The 25,638-nt window shown below is 47.1% G+C and overlaps 1 protein-coding gene and 1 pseudogene across 3 annotated transcripts; one reads left to right on the top strand and one right to left on the bottom strand.

Moving 5' to 3' along the window:
- The first annotated feature begins 1,043 nt into the window (after positions 1-1,043).
- Positions 1,044-22,795, top strand: POU6F1 (POU class 6 homeobox 1). Of its 3 annotated transcripts, none has more exons than XM_016142616.2 (12): positions 1,044-1,518; positions 8,091-8,203; positions 9,076-9,170; positions 10,565-10,760; positions 12,194-12,315; positions 13,213-13,438; positions 13,971-14,224; positions 14,886-15,014; positions 15,614-15,817; positions 17,748-17,889; positions 18,439-18,607; positions 19,621-22,795. In XM_016142616.2, exons 3-12 carry the CDS (start codon positions 9,123-9,125, stop codon positions 19,964-19,966), a joined length of 1,836 nt encoding a protein of 611 aa, XP_015998102.2. In that variant the 5' UTR covers positions 1,044-1,518; positions 8,091-8,203; positions 9,076-9,122; the 3' UTR covers positions 19,967-22,795. The 3 variants fall into 3 exon arrangements, with proteins under 3 accessions (XP_015998102.2, XP_036093025.1, XP_015998103.2); XM_036237132.1 differs by having other exon boundaries at positions 13,974-14,224; XM_016142617.2 differs by lacking the exon at positions 8,091-8,203.
- LOC107509808 lies at positions 6,999-7,666 on the bottom strand (annotated as a pseudogene).
- Positions 22,796-25,638: the final 2,843 nt, after the last annotated feature.

Genomic DNA, 25,638 nt, shown 5'->3' on the forward strand with positions numbered 1-25,638 from the left:
GATCTGGAGGCACCTGGTGCTGCTCCCCTCTTCTCTCCTTTTCTCCCCTGCAGCATTCTTCTACCCCTTGGCTTAAGGAACAGTCTGGGGAGGCCCAAGGGCTCCACTTCCATCCCTCTCACACTACCTTTCATTTATACCTACCTCATCATAAGAACACCAAATGGGGGATAGTGGGTGGAGCAGCCTAGGCTGAATCCACTGTTTACCAAATTTACGGAGCCTGCAATTCTCCCCAATTCTCCCCTCATCTCTTCCCTTCCCCTTTGTTCTCTCAACTTCTTACACTTCCCTTTGTCAGCTATTTCTCCAATCTGCTTTCATTCAGCCCGTTCTTATAACCTTCCTCGTTCCCTACCTTCTTGAGCCTCTAGTTAAACCAAAACCTCACGTGGCATCACCACCACCAAGCCAGACGTTTTTCCTCCATCCCAGAGAACTTTTGTCTATTTTTTACATTTCCTTGCCTGCTTGGACAAGACGGTAGCCAAGCTGTCTTTGGACAACACAGCCCACAAGCGCTGCTGAGGTGGGGGCGGGGGGTGGGGAGCGGGGAAGCATTCAGGACCTAAGTCCGCTCCTTGAAATGGAGTTGGGTAACAGCTGCTCCAGAGAGCTTCGACGCTGGCTGAGCGATGTCTGAGCTCCTCTTCCTTTCCCGCGGTAGAGTCTCGGCCTGGGGCTTGGGAATGGACATGAACTTGACTTTCAATGTTTAGAAAGGAAGATGACTGACTAACCTAGAGAGGGGAATGCGGTTGCTGGGAGTCACCGCTGTTACCATCCAACCCTAGGCTGAAGGGAATGTGGCATAGGGTCCTTAGCCCAGACTTCCGTGCGCCTGCTCCCACTCTCGCACCTTCCAAAATGAAGACTTCAAATGGCATCTCGGAGGGGGCTGCGTGACCTGCAGCACCGACCCTCCACTCCTGTGCGGGGAGCGAGCCTACGGGGCCTCCCAGCGCTGGTAGCGGCTGAGGGTCCCCTCCCCGCCCCCATCCCTGGTTCCTGGCTCCCCGATCCCCTCCTTTCCCCGCCCGCCCCCGGCGGCTGGCGAGCGCGGTGCAGCATGCGGCAAAGCTCTTTGCATAAATTATGCTCATGACGCAGTAGCTAAAAAAATCCAAGTAGCAGAAGGAGGGAAAAAAAGGGGGGGGGGAGGTAAGGGGGCACTGTGGAAGGGGGAAAAGGAGAAAAATATATATACCTGACCGCCCCCCCCCCAACCCCAGCTTTCCCTTCCCACTCCGCGGCCGTCACCCCCTCCGCCCAGCGTAGCCCGCGGAGTCCCCTTCGGCTCTGCCCAGCCCGGACTGGGGGCCCGGGGGCGGCAGCGGGTCCCGACCCGTTACCGGGCCGAGCCGAGCCCAGCCAAGCCGCACTGGCTTCTTTGTCTGCGGGCTGCGGCCGCCCGGGCCCCGGCCCCGGCCCCCGGCCCCCCGGTCCGGACTGTGAGATGAATCTCTAATCGGTGGCCGCCGGGCACCTAGGGCGAAGGCGGCTCGGGCTCGGGCTCCGGTAAGTAGCGGGGTCCGGGGCGGGGAGGGGTTTGCACGGAGGGGGAGGGGGCCGGGCAGGGGAGGTTTCGGGTTTGGTTAATATGCAATGCCCGTAATTAGCATAATTTATATATTTATGATAAAGAGAAAAAAAAATGCCGCGGGGCCGGGGTGCCAGGATGCTGGGCCCGGCGGCGGGGAGCTCTGGGAGTGGGACAGCGTGCGGCCGCCCTCCTGGGACCGGGAAGCCCAGGGCCGCGCCCTCGCCCGCCCGCCGGCCAGCGGGGACCGGGAAGGGGTGGGGGCAGCCGCCAGGTGGACCCCGTAGGGACCTTACACCTGGCCCCTCCCTGTTTCTGCCCCTGGAACCAACGTGGGGTACAGACTGTAGAAGATGTTCTATATACAGATCCCGTGGCGACCAGGAGCGGATTCTCGCCCCACGGGAGAACCTGGACGCCTGGGTTCCCCGTGGTTACTGTCAGCGTAGGCGGCGAGGGCGACCTGTTAAATTCTCTTCAATCGCAATACACCAGGAGGACTGGTGGGACTCGGGGTTAGGGACCCGGGCATTGCTGGAAGGGTGGGGGAGTGGTGGGCGGGTCACCATTGAGCAGAGCCTGAACACTTCATAAATATTTAATAAAGATATTATTATTAATATATTTTCATAATAATGGACCGATATGTGCTCCCTGAGCATTCTCATCTGGCAAGGCCAAGGGTGCCTTGCAATTTTCATTTAGCGTTGGGATCCCTCACGCGGCTGTGATTGGAAGCCTAAAACCTGCACAAAACAGGGGTACTGCGGGGCAGAGGTAAATCAAAGACGGTCAGGAAGCCTTCCTGGGCAAATGAAAAAAAGCTCTTTGCAGAGATTTTATATTTATCTGCTCATGTGCCCTGAGTCTCTGTTCTGAAAGTAGAAGGCTGGTCTTCAATTGTTCATAGACGTTTATCTCTCCTCCCCTTATCTTGATAGTCTAAGGCAGCCAACATTGACAAGCATATCAGTGGTAGAACTTTATTTGTTCACTTGTCCAACAAAAATACCCATTCTGTGCCACACTCTGAGCAATACAGATAGAACTTCCTCTGTCCTGGAGTTTCCATTCCAGTTTGGAGGGACAGGCAGATCATAAACATGAAAACAAACAAGATAATATCATGTGGGGTGTGTGTGTTTGTGTGTGTGTGATAGGCTATTTCTTCTCTTCCTGGAAGTACTCCCTGACAATTAAGAAAAAGTGAGTCAGAAGAAATTTGCTTCCCTGAGGGTTCTCTGCATTATGAAGCAACATGGGCTAAGATAATATCCCCCTCCCCAAGATTTACTTACTATAAAGTCATAATGGTAATCTTTTACATTTCTTATAACACTTTACAATTAAAAGCATTTTTATATGCATGCTTTACTTCAATTAAAAATAATAACAATAAACAGTAACAGTTATACAGTGCTTGCTGTGTGCCAGGCCTCGTCTTAAGTGACTTACATAAATGTTATCAATTTAATCCTCATAGTAACCCATGAGGTGTGTGCTATAATTTAGCCTCATTTTATAGTTAAGGAAACTGAGGCTTAAGAGGGGTTACTTGAGGCAGAAGCAGTACTCAACCTGGGTCTTCTGCTTTAATGGCCCAAGCTCTTTCTGTGTCAAAATGAAGATCAGAAAGTCCACAAGAGGGAGTGAGACCTGGGAGAAACTGGCCAAGGGAGAGAAGGTTTGGGAATGAGGAGCTGGACAGGCATATTAGGAAGGGGTAAGTGTGGTCAGGGTTCCTCAGAACTCAATCCTACTTCTTTAAAATCATTTTTTAAGTCACCCTAGTATTGGGAATGGGGGCAAAAAAAATTGAAATAGGGTATGTGTTTTGAGGAAAAGGTAGGAAATATGAGAAAACTAAGTAATCTGATTTCATACTTTGTATTTTCAGCTAATCTTCATTAACCTCCTGTTATGTACCAGGTATTGTAACCTCTTGTTATGATAATAAGAGGACCTTGGAGCTTACAGTCTAGTGGAGGAAGACACCTACTTTTTATTTTTAAATTTCATATGCTCCCTCCTTTCATCCTGCCAAGAATGAATTAAGTTTAGGCATAAGGGAAATGGGGCAGGAGGAGAAACTAAACCTAAATGTGTCCTTATTAAACAAGTCTTTACTCACATGCCTAAGATTATAAATGGTAGGTTTCAAAGGGAAAATGAAGTTATTCATTACTTTTCTATTTTTTTCCCTTTCCCTCCCTCTGGCCCATGTGTATGCCTAGCTGGTCCACCAACCGCATAGCAAGCCATTATTTCTGCCGGTGGATCCAGGGTCTGAAGGGGAGGATCTGGAGCAGAACTGAAAGCTTCCACTTCCCAATGTGTCCTGATCCTTGGGGGCCAGAACAGTCCCCATCCGCCTTCTTCCCATTTACTGAGAGGAGGCTTGGTGTGGTGTCAGAAGGCTAGGAGTCTGGGGCAGGTGGACACACATTGAAATTTGAATCAGCCAGTGACTCTACTGTGCTCTTGGTCAAGTCACCTGACCTCTGCCAACTTCCATTTCACCAAAGATAAAAAATAAGGATCATAATAAGAGCATTTTACTTACATGATCTCATATTATTATAACAACCCCATAATGCTTGCCCATTTAATCACCATTTTAAAGATAAGGAAATTATGCTTCAGAGAGATTAAAGCAGTTCCCCAAGACCACACAGCTATTTAATGGCCTAGCTGGGGCTTGAATCTAGGTTTCCTCCAAAGCTTATACCCTTATCTCCCTTTGATCTTCAACTTTCTCCTCTGTAAAAATGGGGATAATAATAGCTAGTTACTCTTAGTGTTCTGTACAGTAATTCTAAGGTAAGATCTCTTATTATTTATCCTTAAGAAATCAGAGAAGTAACCTGCCCACATGTGGACAGTCACACAACTGGTCAAACTTTAGTATGTATTTGCTCCATGCTCTCATGAGATTGGTGTGAGAATTGAATATCTTACAAAATTTACTGCAACACTATTCCTATTTCAAATGTGGCAACTGAGGCATACATAGAGAGGTTAGGTTGTCGCCTAGGGCTTCACAGCTAAGAAATGGTGAAATGGAGACAAACCTAGTTTCTTAAGTGCTACACTAAATTGAAATGAGATAATGTATGTAAATTTTTATAATAACTACCATTTTCTAAGCACTTATTATGTGCCAGACATCAATCTAAATTTTTAAATGCATTAATTTATTCAATTTTCACATTAGCCCTATGCAGTAGGTGCTATTACTCTCATTTTTATTGATGAGGAAACTGAGGTACGGAGGTCACATTATATGTCCAACTAGTAAATATTAGAGCTGAGAATATGAAAGAAAGCTGTCTCCAGAGGGTGCTCACTGTAATACCGTGTATAAAGGGCCTGGGTCCCAATAAACTATCAGTGATTATTATTCTTCAACAGGTGGGAAGAAAATCTGTGTCCTTGGGCCAGAAATGGAGAAGGGTGGGAGGATATACAGAAAAGCAATGACAGGCAATGACAGGCAATGACAACTTGAAAGAGGTGGCAGCCCACCTGAAGTGTGGTGATTTAAGAACAGGGCAGGTAATATTTGTGTGCTAGAGGGGATGTGGTATTTCTTTACACCAGGTACTAAAGTTGTGTGGACAGAGGTAGTAGTGATAAGAAGTGGGAGGATTCTGGGCATATTGGAAGGGAGAGCCAACAAGGATTGCTGAAGGAGTAAACGAGATGTAAGAGAGAAGACAAGGGTGTTGGCAAGATTTTTGGCCTGAGCATCCGTGGAAGAATAAAGGCTGCCATTTGCTGAAATGGGGAAGGCTGCATGCAGATAGAACGGATTTCGAGGCGAAAATCAGGAGTTTAGTTTTGAATATATTGAGTATAAGATGATGTGAGCAACCAGTAGGCTATTGGATATATGAATATGAAGTTCTCAGATGAGGTGCAAACTGGAGATTTAGATTTGGTCGTTGTCAGGCTGGGGAGACTGTCTGTGGATGAGGAAAAGAGTGGATTGTCTGCCCTATTCAGCTCAGCTCCAACTATCCATCTATACCAATCTTCTGCTTCCAGTCACTGTGGCCTACTTGAGTGACAGCTCTGCAGGAGGCAAGTGGGTACACAATTTAAATACAAAAGTTATATAGAACTGGGGATACTGATATCGATAAACGACCTAGCCTGAGAGAATTGCAATGTCAAAAATTTGAAAGGTAATGTCTCATAACAAATGTGACTTTCTATCATTTGAATACTGGTAATATTAATTTCAGCTCAACCAGCCATTCCTTGGAGTCAACTACCTTCACGCAGAGTACCCTCTACCCCACAAAATGAGTGTATAATGAGAAGGTATTTTACACCTCGAAAACCTCAACTACATTAAATGTTAAGGGAGTGATTAAAATCACAGAAAATGAGTCTGAATTAAAAGTCTGAATCCCATGTAAATTCCATTTTCCTCTACATGGCGCAAGATTCTTATACATAAATTTTCATGTCTGAAACACATGCTCCTCTAGAACTAGGGGAAAGGAACACACAAAATTTCATTGAGAATCCTTTCTATGGATCCTCCACCATTCTCTGCTCATCCACAGTGATACTTAAACATACTGTATTATAGTTACCTTTTTATTTCCTTGACTCCCTTATTAGACTGTAGAATTCTTAACAAAGATGGGAAATGTGTTTTTCCTGCACTGTTTCCCCAACACCTAGAGCATAGTAGCGGCTGAAATATTTGTCGAATAAATGAAAGACAAAGCATTTCAGGATTTTTCCTACTGGGCTCTCAGGCAATCCTAGGGGGTTCTGATTTGTTTACAATTTCCCAGTGCTCCTCCTGGATGTCTGGGAATGTCACTCTAAGCCCAAAGCAGTTCCCAAAGGAGAATGATAAGTGGAACCAGATCCTCTAACTCATCTCAGTCCGCTCTACTGAGAATCCTGGATGGTCCTGGATCTCTGGATTTTCACGCGGTGGGCAAATGCCTCAGCACTCTCAGTTCTCCACCCCCTCCCCCACCCCCCACTCCCGCCGGCCGCCAGGAGATTGCCTTTGTTTTAGATGTTAGCACAGGAAGGCTGGGGTAAGTGAATCATCCATTAGCCAAGCAAGGTGCCCTGCCAGGTTTGCTTCAGGTGTTTTTCAAACTCAGAGAAAGAAGGCAAAAGAGGAGGCTCTGGGTGGGCCCTGGCTCCCTTCTAGGACTTAATGAGAATTGTACAAATTATTTTTACTATTATTTAAAGTGTTTAACATTTTAAAAAACCTTTTCTTTGAGAAATTTATTCAAAATGCTAAATTTTCATTTTAGAACTTGGTTTATATTTATATAACAGAGTGCCCTAAATTGATGTTCATCAGGATATCTTTCTCTAAGCCCCAGTGGTTTTTTCTCTTATCTTTAAAATATATTAAGTATCTTTTTATTACATTGTGATTCTCAAAGATATTCAAGAAAAACATGATGAATTTTTATTATTCTTCATTTCTATTATAGTGTAGCAGTTTATCGTCTAACTAACAGTGGTCTGAGTAAAACTGAGTTTCTTGTTCTCAGACATAGCTGACTGTAACTCTTAAAGCAATAACTGGCTACAACTTCACCACTTCTTCATTCACAATTGTAGCTGAGACGGGTCATTCTTTGACCTATACATTTTGACTACTATAATTTTGGCCTCTGAAAAAGGCCTTCTTTCGCTTCGACCTGCTTTACCAATTTTGCCTTTTGTTCATTTAATTCTTGTTTGGAAAGGTTCTGATTCACAAAAACATTTTGGAGACCACTGCATGACCCAGTACCAAGTGATTTAGGTTCACACGCATTGACGTTCTTGAATGCATTTTTCGAATATATATTTCTTCAAATTCACTGTCTACATGTTAAAATTATTCCTTAAATTCTAGTTTTCTTCCGTTGAAGGTGCTGGTTTCTCTGAAAAGTTCTGATTGTTTTCTTCATTTTCTAAGACGTTTTACCAATCTGTAACAGGGATTAAATTAAGTTCTTATTTTCCTTTAATCGTTTTCTAAGTGTTACTAATAAGATGCTTTTTGGAACTACTTGTATGGGGAGGTGGTGGATTGGCACAGGCCTGTGGAGTGCTGGGTAAAGTCACAGCTGAGTCTGATGGACTTTCCATCTTGGAAATCAAATCTTGGTTTTATCTGTTGCTGAGCCATCCCCAGAGAGTGCAGAAAGCCCATACAATGGAATATTATCCAGCTATAAAAAGGAATGAAGTACTGGTATATGCTATAACATGCATGAACCTTGAAAACATTCTGCTGAGTAAATGAAACCAGACACAAAAGGCCACATATTGAAGGATTTCATTTATAGGAAATATCAAGAATGGGCAAATCCATAGAGAGAAAGCAGATTGCCAGGGACTGGGGGTGGCAGGAAAAGGGTATGGGATTTCCCTTGGGGATGATGAAAATACTCTGGAACTAATAGTGGTGATGGTTGCACAACATTATGAATGTGCTAAATTCCACTGAATTGTACATTTTTAAATGATTAAAATGGTGAATTTTATGTTATATGGATTTTATCTTATTCAGTAAAAACACACAAAAAAGAAGACACGCGAATGACCCTGGGATGGCAGAGGAAGAAAAAGGGGAAAGTGGAGAATCTAGAACATTTCTCTGAGCTTTTTTTCCTCATCTATAAGGTGATAATAATGCCCCCTCCCCAACCACTATGAATGATACATGAGTGTTACATAAAATGCTTAGCAGAGTAGACACTCAAATGTTAATTGTCTTCTCTTCTATATAAGTGTCCAAACCTATTCATCCCCTTTATTACCTTTATTTCTTTTGACTGTATGGTTTGTGGCTCCAGCCAGACAGCCTGTTCTTACAAGGGCTTCTCCCACTCCTCACTGCATTTGTCAGACTGCTCTACCATCTGGGATGTTGTCCTGCCTCCAGTGTGAAAGGCCAGTATGATCCTTGGGTCATTGCCACGGAATCACCTAAGGGGTGATTCTGTGAGACCCACCTGCTAAACTGGACTCTCTGAGGATGTTTGATCCAGAGGAAGCTGAGGGGATCTTTGTTTTTTAATAAGTGCTCCAGGTGATGATCATGCACTTTAAAGTTTGAGACTACTGTTTTAATTTATTCCTGTCTTTACCATTCCTTCCAGGAAGTCTGCTCAGACTCCTCCCTTGAGAAGCACTCTGGTACTCAGTGTGCTCCTTATCCAGGTCTGAGGTTCTGAGTCAGAGTCAGACTCTGGGTCAGGGTCACCTTGGGTTCTGCTGAGTCTGCTCTCTCCCAGTGGACTCAGGAACACCCAGGGACAGATGCCTGACCCTCTCTTTCCTCTTGTCACCTTGGTTCTTCCTGAGTGCATGTTCTCCTATGACACTTTAAAATCCTTAGAATCCTGTTTTGTTTTGTTTATTTCTACAAATACTTGGGAGAACTTAGCTTCTTTTCTTTCTACCATTCTACTTCCAACTTTTCGAGATGGTATAGAAATTGTATTACTATGTCACACCAGCCTTTGCTTTTCCCATCTCATTTCACTCCACAGGATGTGCTAGGTGTGGGCTGACCTAAACCCTACCCTGACAAGCGACCATGGATCCAGGAGCTGGCCCAGAGTCATCACTGACTGTCAATGAGCAGGTATCTTCTGGGTCAGGTGGGGGAGCGAGGGTAATGGACCAAGTGGTGTGGGAAGACCCCACAGAGCCCCTCATTGTTTCTTACCAAACTTCACAGTCACTTCACCTAGCCAGTTAGAGTTTGGGGATTTAAGCGATGACTAAAAAGTGAAATTAAAATGTGCAAATATATATAAGCTTACATGGGGAAAGATTTGGACATCAGGACATTGCTTACATTTTTTTTTCCTAATTTTTCTACAATCACCATTTAATACTTATGTAGTTTTTAAAAGGAGAAAAAAGATTAATATTTCCTAAAATGTAATTGGAGTGAAGTCCCTCATAGTCAAGTTTGAGTCAGAAAGGCAACTGCTTTTGGGGGGTTATTTCACTCCAGCTCCCTTGATGGATCACATTGTCACTTTTTCCAGCAGAGGCTCTGGCTGGATCCAATTTTCAGGCTTAAGGAGTGTGTTGTGGGAGTGGTTTCAGGCACAGGCCAAGTGCAAGGGAGGCCCGACACAGAGCTTTTTAACATACAGAGTGTTCTTGATTCTTGAATGGCCCAATTGGAAGCATTTCAGTGCTGGAGGTAAAGAGCTGAGTGCTGGCTGTTTGAGCAGGGAAAGAAGATCAAGTGTTCTGAGGAAGCTCAGGGGCCGCCTGCATCACTGGGACATGGAAGCTCTCTTCAAGGTCAGAGCAGGCCCACAGCAGATGGCACAACTGGAGCCACAGGCCCACAGGGAACAAGCTCCAGTCCAGGGGGGGTGGGGCGAGAGGCTGTGTCTTCAGGATTCCTGATCCTTGTATAAGGAAATTAGCCTGCAGGGAAATCTTGGCCTTTACCCTAGAGTTTTGGAAATAAAGGAATTATGAGCTGAAAAAGTTACTCAGCATTGTGGAGCATTTGTTTTCGACCCATTTATCTTTGAGGGAACTTCTATAAGGTTTCAAGAGATTTGAAGTGGGATTCGCTTGTTGGCCCAGCTTAAGCTGTGGATACTGTGTTAGGGGCCCTCACAACCACACATCAATGTCCTAGAGGCCAAGAGGACATCCTTGCAAGGCTGTGGGATAGGCCATTTACCACTCCTTGTTCTGAGTCTATGAAAGGGAGCAAATATAAATATTCCCAAGTGGTCTGGCTCAATGGGACTTTTTCCGGCTTGTGTCAGGCTCTTGCCTCTGTCACCTGGGCCTACTTTCTCCTAGCAGCAAATTCTCTAGAATCAGGGAGCTGCAGCTTGTCCCAAGCTCTGGAATTCTCACAAAGCACACAGTCATTGGGACAGGAGGTCTTCATCCTGAGGTGCCATTTCCTCTCTCTCTCAACCATACCCAGAGCTCTGGCTGCCAGGGGTGTCTTTATCATCCTCTCTCCCAGCAGTGATTCCTGGCCTCTGTTTGCAGGTCATCGTGATGTCAGGCCATGAGACCATCCGCGTGCTGGAAGTTGGAGTGGATGCCCACATCCCTGCTGAGGAGGAGGGCAAAGGACTGGAGGGTGTGGCCAGCGATGGCTCCCAGAGCAGAGGTCCTCCTGAAGCCAATGAACCCACTGACGAAGCTGGGCCAGACAACCCAGACTCCGCTGCAGAGGCAACTGGTACGAGCCCATTGCTCCCATCAGGCACTGCTCCACCTGAGACCCTTTCTGTGGTTCCCTGGGGAGTCAGCATGAGTCCCCAGGGCCTAGGTAGCTTTAGAGTTTTATTGTCTTCCCATCCATGGGACAGCCTCTGGCCACAGCTTATACTTCTGGTCAGCTTCTAGGGCTATCCTGTACTCTTTGTCTCTGGAACTTTAGTTCTGGTTTGAGTCACTTCCGGACCTAAACTGGGATGAGTCAGGGCGAGATGAGAGGGGAGTGGCAGAGCTCAGCTCAGGGGATTGAGTTAACCTCAGAGAAGATTCATAATCAATAATATTATGATGACCATGCATGATGTCAGATGGGTACTAGATTTATCAGGGTGATCACTTCATAAGTTATGTAAATGTCTAATCACTATGCTGTATGCCTGAAACTAATATAATATTGTATGTCAACTGTAATTGAAAAAATTTTTTCTTTTCATTTTTAGAAAGAAAAAAGAAAGGAGAGGTTACTTGCCTCCACCCCAGACATTTTGATTCAGTAAGCCCAGACTAGGGCCTAGAAATATATGTATGCCCAGCCAGTATTAAGAGCCCACTGATCTGGTCTAATAACTATCATCCAATACTTAGACTCCTTTTAATGCCTCACCATATATTAAATAATAACCCCTCTCCTCATTGTTGTGTAGCTTTGAAGAGGCTTCCTGATGTGGGTCCCCAATACCTCACAAAATTAAGGCAGCAAGGGGAAGTTATGACCTGGCTACAAAGCTTCTGTTCACAGAAAATTCCTTTAGAAGTTCATGGAAGCTGCTCTTCCAGGCTTCAGACCTCAGGGACTGGCCGAGAATAGCTGCTTGACCCAGACAGCCACTGTGATCCTGAATGTGGCAAAGATATGACCAATTTTCAGGGACTGTCATTTCAAGGACCTTACCCTGTAGAATCCTTGCCCCTTCCCCAAGCCAGTGCCTGCATCCAAAAAGTGTCTTGAGGTGGGGTGAGCAATTATGCAGTTGCTAGATGAGCCAAGGGAAGCTGCTCCCATTGATTCTAGCTCCTTCCTTCTCTGACAGATGTTCACTTTAGGCCCCTCTGCTTACTATGTGATTGGTCACAGTGTCCTATAAAGCCAGGAAATAAGAGACTGGCATCCAACCGTTTAGGCCTACATTTTCTTCATCTAAATGTGGCTAAAGAAGGGCTTACCTCCTAGGTCTGGCACAAGGCTTTCTAGCATCCTATTCTCTCTACCAGTAGCATTTCAAAAGCTACTTGCTGGGCCAGAGGAAGCCAGTGATTGGTCTCCCCTTATGCAAAAACACAGTGTGGGGCTGCGAATTGCCGCTTCAAGGTACAGACAAGACAATCCAGTCCCGTGACCTCTCTGCTCACACCAGGCTCACTCCCTGTCCTCCTTTCTCTCATTGCCATGTGAAGTGAAGCCACTCCCAGGAATCCCTTCGAGCCCTGCCCCCGTTGTCACCACCTTCGGCCAAGCCCCAAGCCAGCCTCAGACTTCTCAGACCCTGACACCACTGGCTGTACAAGCTGCCCCCCAGGTAAGAGCCACCCAGGGAGCTGGACAGAGAACAATGGGCAAGAGCAAGGCATAGGACTGCCAGGATGGGGTAGCCATGGGATCTGGGAGCTTCATGAGGCAGCACAGGGAAGGGGCTGTGGCTCGAGGGAGGGAATCCCCTACTAGGCACCCCTGGCCTCTCCCCTGCCCCAGATTAGGACCACTGAGAAAAGTAGATGTTACTTGCCAGGTAATCTCCTTGGGTTCAGCAAGGGTTGTAGAGATCGCATTAACTCTTTATGCTGCAGGCTTTTCTGTTTCTCTAATGGCTAAATGAGTGGATACACTTGTCAGCCCCTCTAGTGGATGCCTGAAAGAGTTAATGCATTGTTCACAGAATTCTCACATAGAGCTAGGGGACAGCCCTGGCACAGTTAGAAGCTGCCTCCAGGATCCTCCAGGAGTACTGAGCTTCCTGAGACCTTTCGCTATATGCACAGATCTCCTAGGCATCCATTAAGGATAGCATTAATTGGAAATTCCCAGAGGCCTCTGTCGGCCCTTGACCACTTGGTTCCACCACCCCCTTGCTTCCTGGCCACAAAACACTGGTCCTGTGGGCCCAGGGAAGGCCTGGGAGGCAGCAGACTGTAATGGAAGAGACCTGTACACACTTTGTTGTCCTGTGAACAGAGCCAGGCCCTGTCCTTGCTTTGGGTTGCTTCTCTGAAGGCAGGGTAGTCCGATCTAGGCACCCCTTTCAGGGTTGGACCTCTGGCCAGGGCTTATCTCTTCCCCCACTTCATGCGGCCTTTTCCCCACTGCCTCAAAATGCTTTGTTTGTGCTCAACTGGGTCTGAGAGACCCAGTGTTTGCGCTATCAATGTTGATTTTTTTATTTTTTCTTTTCTTTTTGAAATCTTGTTTGCTTTTGCAGGTCTTGACTCAGGAAAACTTAGCCACAGTTCTGACAGGAGTTATGGTTCCAGCAGGGGCAGTTACTCAACCTCTTCTTATCCCCATCAGTATTGCAGGTCAAGTGGCTGGTCAGCAGGGGCTGGCCGTGTGGACAATTCCTACAGCAACCGTGGCTGCCCTCCCAGGACTGACCGCTGCTTCTCCTACGGGGGGAGTTTTCAAGCCACCTTTAGCCAGTCTCCAAGGTAACGGCAACTCTCCCCAGGACTGCACCAGGCCCCTCACCACCCTACACTACCATTCCTGCACACGGGCTTGCCATGTTGGACTCAGAACCTGCAGCTCACCCAGGGCAACAGCCCTGGAGTCTGGATCCAGTGTCCCAGGCACCCAGCCACAGAGACGCTGCACCAACTCAGGACTCTAGGCGATGACACCATGCTGGCCCAGCAGGCCTCTCTTACTTCAACCAACTGTCTGAGACTGCCCCTCTCCCCCCACGCCAGAATTCACCCCATGACCAGCCTCCTGAGAAGGACTGCAAGAAGATTCAGCTTCTGGTTTTGAACCTACACATCTCCAGGCCCAAGGGAGGGGGGATGAGAGAAGTTGGCATGTGCTGCCCCCTGCAAGGATCGAGGGAATCACAGCTGCCTGTCCCTGCTCTGCCCCACTGCCCCAACCCCCTCTCATTCTTGTGCCAGATCCCTTGGGATTGGAGCTGCTCTGGGCTGCAACTAGGCGTTTGAGCACCTCTGTCTCTGCCTTGCTCCATAGCAGCTGCCGTGCTGAATACCGCCCTTCCGGCGCCCGTACAAGCTGCCCCACCGGTACAGGCCTCCTCGCCCGCTCAGCCCCGGCCACCAGCTCAACCCCAGACGCTGTTCCAGACCCCTCCGCTGCTGCAGACCACGCCTGCCATTCTACCGCAGCCCACTGCTGCCACCGCTACTGCCCCCGCCCCCAAGCCAGTGGATACCCCCCCACAGATCACCGTCCATCCTGCAGGCTTCGCATTTAGCCCGGGAATCGTAAGCTGCTGCCCTCACCCAGGGATGGACTGAATCTTGGGCCAAGGGTGGAACTGACAGGGGAGAAAGGAGGTGGAGGACCAGCCCCTTGAATATGGCTCTTTTCCAACTCATCAACAGAGATGGGCTCCCTCTGAAGCCTTCTCCTTGCAGCTGCCAGTCCATCCATCTCAAACAAGAGCAGACAACCTCTGCCAAGAGGGCTGGGCAAATTCTCCAGAACCTGAACCACTGGACCAGCTTTGGAGGGTGGGATGATGTGCGGGGACTGCAAACTCGTGAGCTGTCACTAAGGTGGAGCTAGAGGCTCACAGACCTGTGCCAATGTTGGTCCAGTGTGGCTCCTGGCTTGGCAGTGGAGTTGTTAGATGTGACCAAAATCACATCAGCTACTCCAGTCTAGCCCTTCTACCCTCCTAGGGCTGGCTTGAAAGATTAGCCAGATTTACTCTTCTATGGCCATGGCCCACCCTTCCCGGCTGACTCCCTTGCAACCCCTAGCCCTAGACACTATTCAGCTAGTGGACATGGGCCTGCAGCTCACATTCATATCTGCCCCATATCCCTACCTCCCCACCCCAATCTCCTGAGCCCTCTTCACTCTGCCTTGGGCTCTTTCTTGTCCCTCAGCCTCTGAGCAAGGTTCTTCTTCCACCCGCAGATCAGTGCTCCTTCCATTGGGGGGCAGACTCAGATCCTGGGCTCCCTCACCACCACTCCAGTCATTGCCAACGCCATTCCCAGCATGCCAGGGATCAGCAGTCAGATCCTCACCAACGCTCAGGGGCAGGCAAGTGGTAAAAGCCAGGGCTGAAGGGTGGCAGCTGTGGAAAAGCTAGCTGGGGGGCCAAAACTTGGGCTGAAGGTCATAGAAATTTAAACAGGGTGTCAGGCTGCTGCTCATATTTCATGTATGGCAACTCTCTGCTGATGCTGAAGCCAGGCAGGGGCATAGCCACCTCTCCATCCTAGAGGTACTCTCTTTAGTTTGGGCGAGTACCCACTTCATTTATGGAGCATCTGCATTGTGGCCGGGCTCTTGCTAGGTGTTTTCTCATACGCTAGATTTTTATTCCCACTTTATAGGGGAGAAGACTGAGGTTCAGAGAACTTAAGCCACAGAGCTAAACTGTGGCAGGGTAAGGATTCACGTCCAGGTCTGCTGACTCCACAAACAGACTTATTTCGGCTCCATCGCAGCTCTGGAGATAGAATAAAGGAAATAGCTCTTAGAGTGCAAATCCTTCACTTTACTGTGGAAGAAACTGAGGCCTGGAAGGGTTAAGGGTTAAGTTCATCTAAGTCCCTTCCCCTGCCAGTGTAGAGAGTTGGACTGGGGGAGCTGGACACTGCCCTCACACTTAGGGTCCCTGCCTTGTTTCCTCCCAGGTTATTGGAACACTTCCGTGGGTAGTGAACTCGGCTAGCGTGGCAGCCCCAGCACCAGCCCAAAGCCTGCAGGTCCAGGCTGTGACCCCCCAGCTGCTGTTGAATGCCCAGGGCCAGGTGATCGCGACCCTGGCCAGCAGCCCCCTGCCTCCACCTGTGGCTGTCCGGAAGCCCAGCACACCTGAGTCCCCTGCTAAGAGTGAGGTACCAGGGCTGGGGTGGGGGGTGGGGGCAGGCAGTACTGTCTGGCATGGGCTGCCTGTCTCCAGATTGTGGGCAAGACAAGATTATTTTCTGAAGCCCATGGGAAAGCAGAGAATCTCCCCAAAGTGAGGGTAGGTCCTAGGGTAGAAAGCCCATGTGAGCCCCAGAGAAACAGCATGCCCCCATCCCTCTTCCACATACACCAAAAACCTGTTTGCCCTCAGAGGCCATTGCCATTCCGAGAAGGTCAGGAAGGAGGTGGTCAAAGTAAACTGGGTCTTAATCAGCTCCAGGGGTGAACAAACTGCCAGAAAAGCCCTAGGAGGTTAGTTCTGCATCCCTTCCCTCTTCCCCCTTCATCCTTCCACCCCTCTGCTCTGCACTGTGGCTTTGACTATTCATTTGTTTGTTTATTCTGGGAGCGGTTTTTGAGGGTTTACTATGCTGAAGATATAGAGATGAATAAGATGCCCTTCCTAGCCTTAGGTAGCTCAGCATTGAAGGCAATTACAAAGCAGCCTGGCAAAGACTGTGATAGGGGCATGGTAAGGGAACCCAGAGAAGGGAGCTATCGACAGAGTGGGGAACACTGAACTAATCTAAAGGGATGAGTTAGATGAGAGAGTATGCTACCTTTAGGAAATCGCAGGTCTGAGGAGGGGCCCAAGAATTCCCCTTTCTAACAAGTTCCCAGCTAATGTTGAAGCCCAAGGTTCTCAAATGTGGTATGCTGCTTCCCAGCTTGTGAATAACCTCTCAGCCTCATCTATAAAACATTATAAGAGGACCAACTGCAGAAGGTTATGAGTGTTAAAGGATATATTACACATGGGCAATTAACACTCTGGTACACAGAAAGCACTTGAAAAAGGGTGTTTTATTATCACTATTATTAGCTAGTGAAGTGTCATGGGGGAGTTCTTAGCAGAGAAATGGTTGATTAGATAGGCATTAAAAAAAATTCCCTTTGTTATCCAGGGATAATAAGAATGGACTGTGGTGAGACCTGAGTCGTTAAGGAGGAAGCTTAAACAGTTCTAGCAAGAGACAAGGCACTCTGAATTAAGGCTAAGGCCCTGGGAAGGGAGAGGAAATGGACTTGAGAGCTATCAGGAGGTAGAGTCCAGAGAACAAGACCCGTCCTAGAGGAAATTTGAACTTTTCAGGAAGCTCTTTAAAAAAAAAAATACTAAAAATACTAATTTCATTTATTTATAGTTTCTTTTAATTATAAATGATAAATGATTTTTATAAAAATCCAAGATTATATGTAATGTAAAAAAGTAAAAATCCCTTCTAATTCTACCCCCAGAGATGACTTCTGTTGACAACTTGCTTTATATGCCTCATGATTTTTTCCCCTGGAAATTCATATGTATTTTTTAAAGAAATTATTCCATAAAACTTTTTTCCACCTGATTTTTTTTTTTTCACTTAGCGCTATGACTCGGTTCTTTCCATGTCAGTAGTTAAGAGATTGCTTTATTCTTTTTAGTGGCTGCACAGTAGGGAGATCCCAGATGTCATTCACTGGTTCCTATTAATGGACACTTGGGGCCTGGGAGGCTCTAGAATCAGATTTCTCCTTGAGGGTAGAGATTTGAGAGCAGTTTTCCTAAGGGCAGGCACTTGTTTGGGCTTTGGCCAAGTATACGGAACCTTTCTGAGCCTCTGACCTTCCTGTTTCACAGGTGGCTATGAGACTTTAGCTTGGCGGGTCAAGTTGCTGTGCTTATTTTGGAGGTCATTATCATTGGGTGGGTGCTGATAGGTAGCTTTTAGTTTTGCTTTTTGATGGAACACAGGTAGGAGTGTACTGGGTGAATGTAGATTCATGCCCATTTTGGCCCTGCCTCTGGTCCATGAAGGGACTCTGACCCCCTGATGTGGGCAGGTGGGCATGAGGGGCTTGTTGGCTCTCTTTTTATAGATGCAACCCATCCAGCCCACGCCAGCCGTGCCCCAGCCTGCTGTGGTCATCGCCAGCCCAGCCCCAGCGGCCAAGCCATCTGCCTCTGCTCCCATCCCAATTACCTGCTCAGAGACGCCCACAGTCAGCCAGTTGGTGTCCAGTAAGTGGCTCCTGGAGGAGGTTGTGGAGAAGGGAAGAGGCATTTATTCAGACACCTGACCTCTTTAGAAGCTGCTCTCCTTAATAGACCTCCTGGAGTTTAAACTGAAAGGATAAATACCCAATGCCAGGAACTGGCTTTCTTATTCCCATTCCTACTGAGCTGGATTCTAGGCATGATGACAGTGGAGGCTGCTTCTCTGAGAAGCTTAGCCATTGGTTGTCTCCCCTGTGATCCTTCACCTGGTATTTGAGGAATGTGTATGGCCAACAGATGTACTTGGGGGCCAGGAGTAGGGAGAATGAGGAAGGTCAGCAGTTAGAGCTGGAAGAATTTGAAAACATACCTCTACCTTCAGACAGATTGGTCCATGCCCCCTTTTCCCCTGTCTTGTTTGTCTTGGGGACAGGGTTAATGAGGGTTTTAAGGGTGTGCTGGCCTTTTACTAAATGTCCTCATCTTTCTGCACCAGGCCAGGACAATGGGCTAGATAAGCAGTGATGATTATCTGTTTTACACACTCACCTTTGGTTTCTTCCTCTGGCCTAGAGCCACATACCCCAACTCTGGATGAAGATGGGATCAACTTAGAAGAGATCCGAGAGTTTGCCAAGAACTTTAAGATCCGCCGGCTATCTCTGGGCCTCACTCAGACCCAGGTGGGTCAGGCTCTGACAGCGACAGAAGGCCCGGCATACAGCCAGTCAGCCATCTGCCGGTGAGTAAGTCTACCTGGGCAAGGTCAGCATCTGGTGCCACTTGGCTTTCACAGGGACCTGAGTTTCTGACCCCTTCATTTTCCTTTGTTCCTAAAGGTAGATATGAATACCTGGTGTAGCCGAAGACTGATTAGGTCCTTCCGAGGGAGGACCCTCTGATATTTATCCTCCAATCCTGAGCATTTTATATGGTCTTTTGCTGGCAGAGATTTGAAAGCAGTTATCCTAAGGGCAGACACTAATCCATTCAGGAATCCTAGAGGGAAAGGAGTACAGCTTATGAAATTAGTCATAAAGGTGGGAACTTCAGTTTTCGCTTGACTCTCAACTGTATCCCACCATCACCCTTATCCTGCTCCCATCTCACCGCTTTATAAGGCATGACTCTGAAATCATGTAGCTGATTTTTCTATATGCAGTGTACGAACTGGTTCTGGTGCCAGTATAATAAGAGGAGTTGCAGAGGATTTCAAACAAGAATGAGTGCATGGCTCAGGGATGGCCGAAAAGTTTCATCTGCCTTCCAATTCCATAGATAGACTAGGGTGCCTATTCGACTCAGTGCCATGTTGAGAATTCTATATCACATTTGGGCTCAGCCAGAAAGAGTAGTCCAACTTAGAGTTGCTGCTGTGAGAGTGAAATTGGAGGAGGACAGCACTCACGACATCCATTTGCTGTTTCTGGAGACCTCTCAAGTATGACTCCTCAAAGGACCTCACTCATTTGGGTGTGAAAGTTCTAGACCGGTTGCTCACAAAGCAGTTGCACTATTATCTCTACACTACTGAACTGAGGCCATGGGAATAGTCCCTCTGTATGACCTGGGATACAAGACAGTCTTAGGAGTCTGGGTTTGACCAAACCAGGGGGGTCTTAGTAGGAGTGTTGAGGGAAACATGAATACAGTCTCACCAGCCCTGAGGAGCAGCTCCTTGAGGCGAGTGCTTACACCCAGGTGCGAGGAATAAGACACTCTCACTGTCCCTTTTTGGGCTTGGGTCACCTACAGATTCGAGAAGCTGGACATCACGCCCAAGAGTGCCCAGAAGTTAAAGCCGGTGCTGGAGAAGTGGCTGAATGAAGCTGAACTCCGGAACCAGGAAGGTCAGCAGAACCTGATGGAGTTTGTGGGAGGTGAGCCCTCCAAGAAACGCAAACGCCGCACCTCCTTCACCCCCCAGGCCATAGAGGCTCTCAATGCCTACTTCGAGAAGAACCCACTGCCCACCGGACAGGAAATCACTGAGATTGCGAAGGAGCTCAACTATGACCGGGAGGTGGTGCGGGTCTGGTTCTGCAATCGGCGCCAGACGCTCAAGAACACCAGCAAGCTGAACGTCTTTCAGATCCCTTAGGGCTCAGCCCCGAGCCCTGTGTTCCAGCACTTTGTATTTGTCCCTTGGCAACCAGCTGCAGCCACGGCTGTGACAGCACCTGTTGATCTGCCTCGTGTGGCTGTGCTTGTCCTGGGTCTTGAGACTCCAGCGTGTGCATGTGCATCGGCTGCCTTCTGTCTGTCCCTCAGAGATCGCACATCGTGGGGAGGGCAGAGGGGCTCACTGAGAGTGTTAGGCTTGGGGCTGATCATGCCAAGGGAGGGGACTTGGGATGTCACTTAAAGAAGCACTTTGGTAACGTGGTTTTTGAAGGGCGAGTGCTGGTTGGGAACCAGAAACTCCCCATGTTTGGGACAGGGCTGCAGCAGCCCCTAAGAACTGACCATTAGTTCTTGCTTTCAATGGTATTCTTTTTCCACCCTCTCTTTTCCTTTTCTCCTCTGTGTGAGCGTCACAGGTACAGCAACTTGTCCAGGAGAACCACAGCCTCAATCCCCATTGCCTGCAGGCACACTGTCTCCTGAAAGGACCCAAGAGACACAGTTCTGAAAAGTGTGATGTGCTGCTCAGAAGGCCAGACTCAGTGTCTGCCTTGACCTCAAGTCAGAAGGTTCCACAGTCCTGGGGCCAGAACATGTCATCTCTTCTCCCACTTCTCTTTGGTTCCTTTGAGGGAAAATTGCACTGAAGGAGAACCTTTTCTTTTGTAATCCATTTGGAAGGAAACAGTAGTGAATTCTAGCTATCTTGGAGTTGACTGGGGTCTGTGGCAGTTTAGGAACATAGTAAATAAGGTCATCCTCCCAGATTTTAATCTAATCTCTGTTAATGACCATCTGCTCCACCCCCAGCCTTCCCCTCCCTCCCAAAAAATTAAAAAAAAAAAAAAAAAAAAAAAAAAAGGTCCTGGGGGAATGGCCAACATCTGGAAAGAGCTGATGGCAGCCCAGGAAGGTCTCTTGGAAAAGCTGACTTGACTCTAATTTTCTTTGTAACTTTAAGCCTTGGATACTGGAAGAGAAATCTTATTTTGTCCAGAGTCTTAGACCTTGTGTTTGTGTAAGTGATACACAAACAGTGTTCCACTGAACCAAGAATACCACCGAAGCAGGATGGGTTTTGCCTCTAGAGAGGGTAACTATGGCACATCGGGGGGTGGCATCTCATCCAAGCTGCTAAGTAAGTTTCCCAGCCTCGCTGTGGCTGGACAAACCCTGGAATTCAGCACGTTCCTCCATGAAATCAGGAGAGCTCTAAGAGGTTTCTTAGATGAGCCCAGCCTTGCTGTGTAGACCATCCCTAAAGGGCCACAAGTCATAAGGGTCAGCCACCCCTTGTCTTCACTGCTCTTGTCCTTATGCAGCCAGGTCTCCAGCAACTGTTCTCCACTGTACCTCACAGGATACACCCTGAGGAAGTGACTGCCAGGTAAAGGCATGTCACTGCCTCTGCTGGCCATTGGTACAGCCACCTCCTAGTCTAGCTTCCTCTGGAATGCCGCTTCCTTTCCTGCCTATAACTGATCCCTCCCAGGCCCTACAGTGCCAGCATGGCCACTTTCTTGGTAGCTCTGCCAGTGAAAGGACAGTTGTGTGCCAAATTGCCACACACACACATACTCCCACTCCACTGCACTGGGACCAAGCAAATCTGGCAGAGTGTAGTAAGAGTGAGGAAGCAGGTGTGAGGAAAGCTGCCCCAACCTTCCAGGAGAGAATGTCTCCTGGGGGAAGGCTCAAGTTCAGGGTTTTCGACCTGTTTCAATGAGATGATATGCTCACTAGGGAGGGGCATTATAAACAAGTTTTCAGTAATAAAGTACCAGAGTTAAGGATTCAGTGATTTATACTTCAATAAATTAGATACAGGTTTTCACTCTCAAATACTTGCATTCAGATATGCCTTCTTTTTTGGGGAGACAAGTGGGTCACAGCTGGTGCTTTGGGAGTAGCATATAATTCAGGGTGTGTCCATAGCAGTGGGTAAGTGAGACACCATCCACCCTGTGTCAGAGCAGGAAAAAGATAATGAACTGCTGGTCTAAATTAGGTCTGACCAATGTTTTCTCAGCTCCTCCCTTGTCTAAATCTATCTTCCTAAAGCTGGGTTAGAACTAAACTATTTTCTCCTCTGCAGAAAGGATGGGTAGGTCTTTCAGAGGAATGATACCAGGGTCAGAATATTTGTAGGCTGAATTCCCCAAGCAGCAGGGTGCAGGGTGACCCTGAAGTGTACCCAAAGTAGAACTCACCAGCCTGTGATCTTTGCTCCTGCTTCCCCTCTGTAGGGCTCCCAGGAAGCAGCTGTGGCCCTGAAGTGGGTTTTCTGTTTTATTTTTGGTAGCATCAGGCTCTAAAGGGAGTTGATATAAATTTTGTTTTGAAAGCACCTTTCTGAACTTAAAGCCAGAGCTCAGTGGCTCCTTTGTCATGGAAAGGCAGGAGAAAGAGCAGAACTGGTTTCACTGCATGTGGTTTTTTTGTTTTCATTTTAAATGAAAGAAAGACCAAAACTTTCTGTGTCTTGGTGAATTAGCTGGGGCCTTTGACCCTGCACTACACATGGTATTTTATTCAGGTGGGGTCCAGGGAAAGAATTTGGCCAAATGGATTGAGGAACACATTTGAATTTAGAATGAGAGACCCTGACATTTTTGTGTTCTTAGAAATCCAGTCACCTTCCTATGCCTAGATTCCTTTCCTGTCTCAGAGGCCAGGCTCTGACACTGAGGTTCTGGCTGGCATCCGGACATGGGCAAAACTTGCTGACGGCTAAAGTGAGGGGAGGGGAGGGGAGAAGCACTTGATGTAGTCGTGTGGAATAAACAGTATTTTTCTTTTGTACTGGTCTGCCGTTTCTTCTTCACCTCTCAGGGTGGGCATATAAGAGACTCATGTCAAAGGCCAGGAACTTGTGTCAGTGAGCTGAATGTAGCCTGGAAAATACCATTGCAAGAGGGTGAAGGTCATTGCCATGGACTCCCACTTCAGATGGCCTTGTTCCCAGCCCTCCAGCTACAACCCTGTCCATGGGGTGCAGGGTCAAGGGGATATGCCCTTTCTCTTTCTAGACTACCCTCCTAGTACCTAAGACCCCAGAATATCTTGCTAAGCCCCCTTTCTGGCCCATCTTCTCTAGGTCCCAACAACAGACTTACTGTTGGTATGCATATTCCCAGGCCTAAGAGATGACCAAGGGGCAGCTGTTTGTCAGAGAGCTGGGTGGAAAGAGCTTGGGTATGCAGCCTGGAGTGTCTATACATATATACAAAACCTTTATCAGTGTAAGATGGGACTGCGTGGGGAGAAGAAGGCAGGCTATAGGCTGGGGCCCAGGACTGGGGAATATTCTAGCATAGAACTTCAAGGAGTCTTAAAAGTTTAAATTCAAACCTGGCCTTCCAGGTTGCTACAAAGGTACATTTAACATTATAGGTGGCTAGATCATTCACAATTAGCCTAGTTTATATTGAATAAAATTTAGATATATGGTAAGTGTGTCTTCAGTTTTGCTCTTTCCCAGGCCTGCAAATGTTAGAAGCAGGCCTGATACTTGCATTTAGAGGCTATAATAAGTGCTTCTCTCTTTGCTTGTCTACCTCCTAGGAGTAGAGTTCATGCTAAGCTCCCAAATGGCCCTATGCTTTCCCTCCTCCACCTACCTGGTATTGAAGTCTGGGCTACATAATCTAAACGGGTGAGAGCAAGACATCACCTTTGATTCTACCCAGCCAGCATTTCTGAGGCAGGCACTGTGCTGGGTTCTAGATCACGCTCCACCGCACCACCTCCACCCAAAGGACAATAGATATCAAAGATTCTGATGTAAAGCTTAAGGATTAGAGGAGCTTTACAACACTCTGAAATAATAAGGCAAAAAATTAAACAGAAGCCAACATTTACCTCTGCATAGATCTCAAAACCCTAATAATAGTTGCCCACACTAGGCTGTGATTCCTCAGTACGCAGGCCAGGGCCACAGAGTAGGTGCTTGATGACTAAATGTATTTCCTATCCTCTCCTTCAAGGAAAAAATAAGAGCTGAGACCCTGACTTCAGGCTACTAAGAAAAAACAGATATAGAGGGTTCTGCTTAGCTATGCGAGATTTAGAAGGTGATATGTGGGAGTGAATGGAATCTAGGTAGCAACTCGCCCTGACTGGAGAGAGGCGGCTTCCACCAGAAGATTCAGTGGAGGCTGTTATGTCTGGCTCAGACCAATTGAGTATGGTTTCTGGCAGTTGGCCCAGGAAGGTTTTAAAGGAAGAGTGATGAGTTTGTGGAGAAACTTTAGTTTCTATGATCAGGTCTAGGATGTTCTTTTGGGTTTCTGGACCCAATTGCAATGTATGTATTTGTGAGTGTGTGTGTGTGTGTGTGTGTGTGTGTGTGTGTGTGTGTGTGTAGGCTTCTGCACACCAACAAGCAGTTCTTGGACACCAGTAGTAGGGTGTCCAAAAATTCAACTCAATTCTGACACTATCTATCTGGAGATAGCATTTGATTCTGTGGATAAAGGTCTCAGTCCCACAAGACCGCCCTCCACTTCAGATACCATGTCCTGTGCTTCTGACCAACCGACTACATATTGGAGGCACCAACGACCCTCTCCATCTCAGGATGCCAGTCGCAAGTTTAGGTTGTTACCTGTGATTCTGACTAAAATCAGAGGTTTCCACAATCCCCTCCTTGGATTTGATTAATTTGCTAAAAAGGCTCACAAAACTCATAAAAACTATTTACTTACTAGATTACAAAGAATATTAAGGATGCAAATCAACAGCCAGATTTAGACATACATAGAAAGAGGTCCTGAACAAAGGGCCTCTGTCCTTGTGGAGCTTGAGGCCTGGCATAGTGGTACTAGTAAGTGTTCTGGTTCCCCAACTTGACTCATTCCTTTTGGGTTTTTATGGGAGCTTTATTACATAGGTATGATCTTAACTCATTGGCCGTTGGTGATTAATTCCTCCTGTAGTCCCTTTTCCTGCCCCGGAAATCAGCGGGTAGCACTGATTCCAAACCCTTATTCACGGTTGGTTCCCCTGGCAACCACCCCCACCTTTAGGTGCTTTCCAAAAGTCACCCTCATTAACATAAACCCAGTTGTAGTGAAAAAGGGCTTATTATAAAAAAGAAGACACCTATTTAACTTTTATGGCTCAAATGTTTCACAAAATTTTATCACAAAAGATTCTACCAGGGCTCTTAAATCTCAGGAGATTCCAAGGGTTTGGGGAGCTATGAGCCAGAAACCATGGATGAAGACCAAGTATATATGAGAAGTATATTTTGGTCTTCCAAATGATCAGGTACATATGTTAAATAAACAAAAATTCAACTGAGTAAATTTGAAGATCTGATTGGCTTTATTCAATGATTCACAAAACTGAATCATTGCAGGGAGAAGAGTGGGGCAAGGGAGCTATTAGGGGATGAAAAGAAAGGATTTTTTTTTGGACCAGGACATCTTTTCTTTAGGGGAAGGAAAGGTTTTTATCATGTAGATTGTCTTGCCTCTTCTTTCTAAGAGGATGGAGAGGGCCTCTGTGACAGATTACCTTACTGGTGCTTGACCGGAAAATTCCAGATTGGTTAAGGACAATTAAGATTATATTTCTGGGAGAAGTTAAAACTGCAATTTGATCAGGTGTGAAATCTAAGTTTGCTATCACGAGATTTAGCAAGTA

The sequence above is a fragment of the Rousettus aegyptiacus genome, unplaced genomic scaffold, assembly GCF_014176215.1.
Source record: "Rousettus aegyptiacus isolate mRouAeg1 unplaced genomic scaffold, mRouAeg1.p scaffold_m13_p_2, whole genome shotgun sequence".
Lineage (NCBI taxonomy): Eukaryota > Metazoa > Chordata > Mammalia > Chiroptera > Pteropodidae > Rousettus > Rousettus aegyptiacus.

What these genes read in the sequence shown, in the direction of transcription:
- POU6F1 (XM_016142616.2), top strand. Translation starts at nt 9,123, where the DNA reads ATGGATCCAGGAGCTGGCCCAGAGTCATCACTGACTGTCAATGAGCAG. An exon ending in TCGCATTTAGCCCGGGAATC is followed by an intron (nt 14,225 to 14,885) that starts GTAAGCTGCTGC and finishes TTCCACCCGCAG; the next exon opens with ATCAGTGCTCCTTCCATTGG. An exon ending in TCACCAACGCTCAGGGGCAG is followed by an intron (nt 15,015 to 15,613) that starts GCAAGTGGTAAA and finishes GTTTCCTCCCAG; the next exon opens with GTTATTGGAACACTTCCGTG.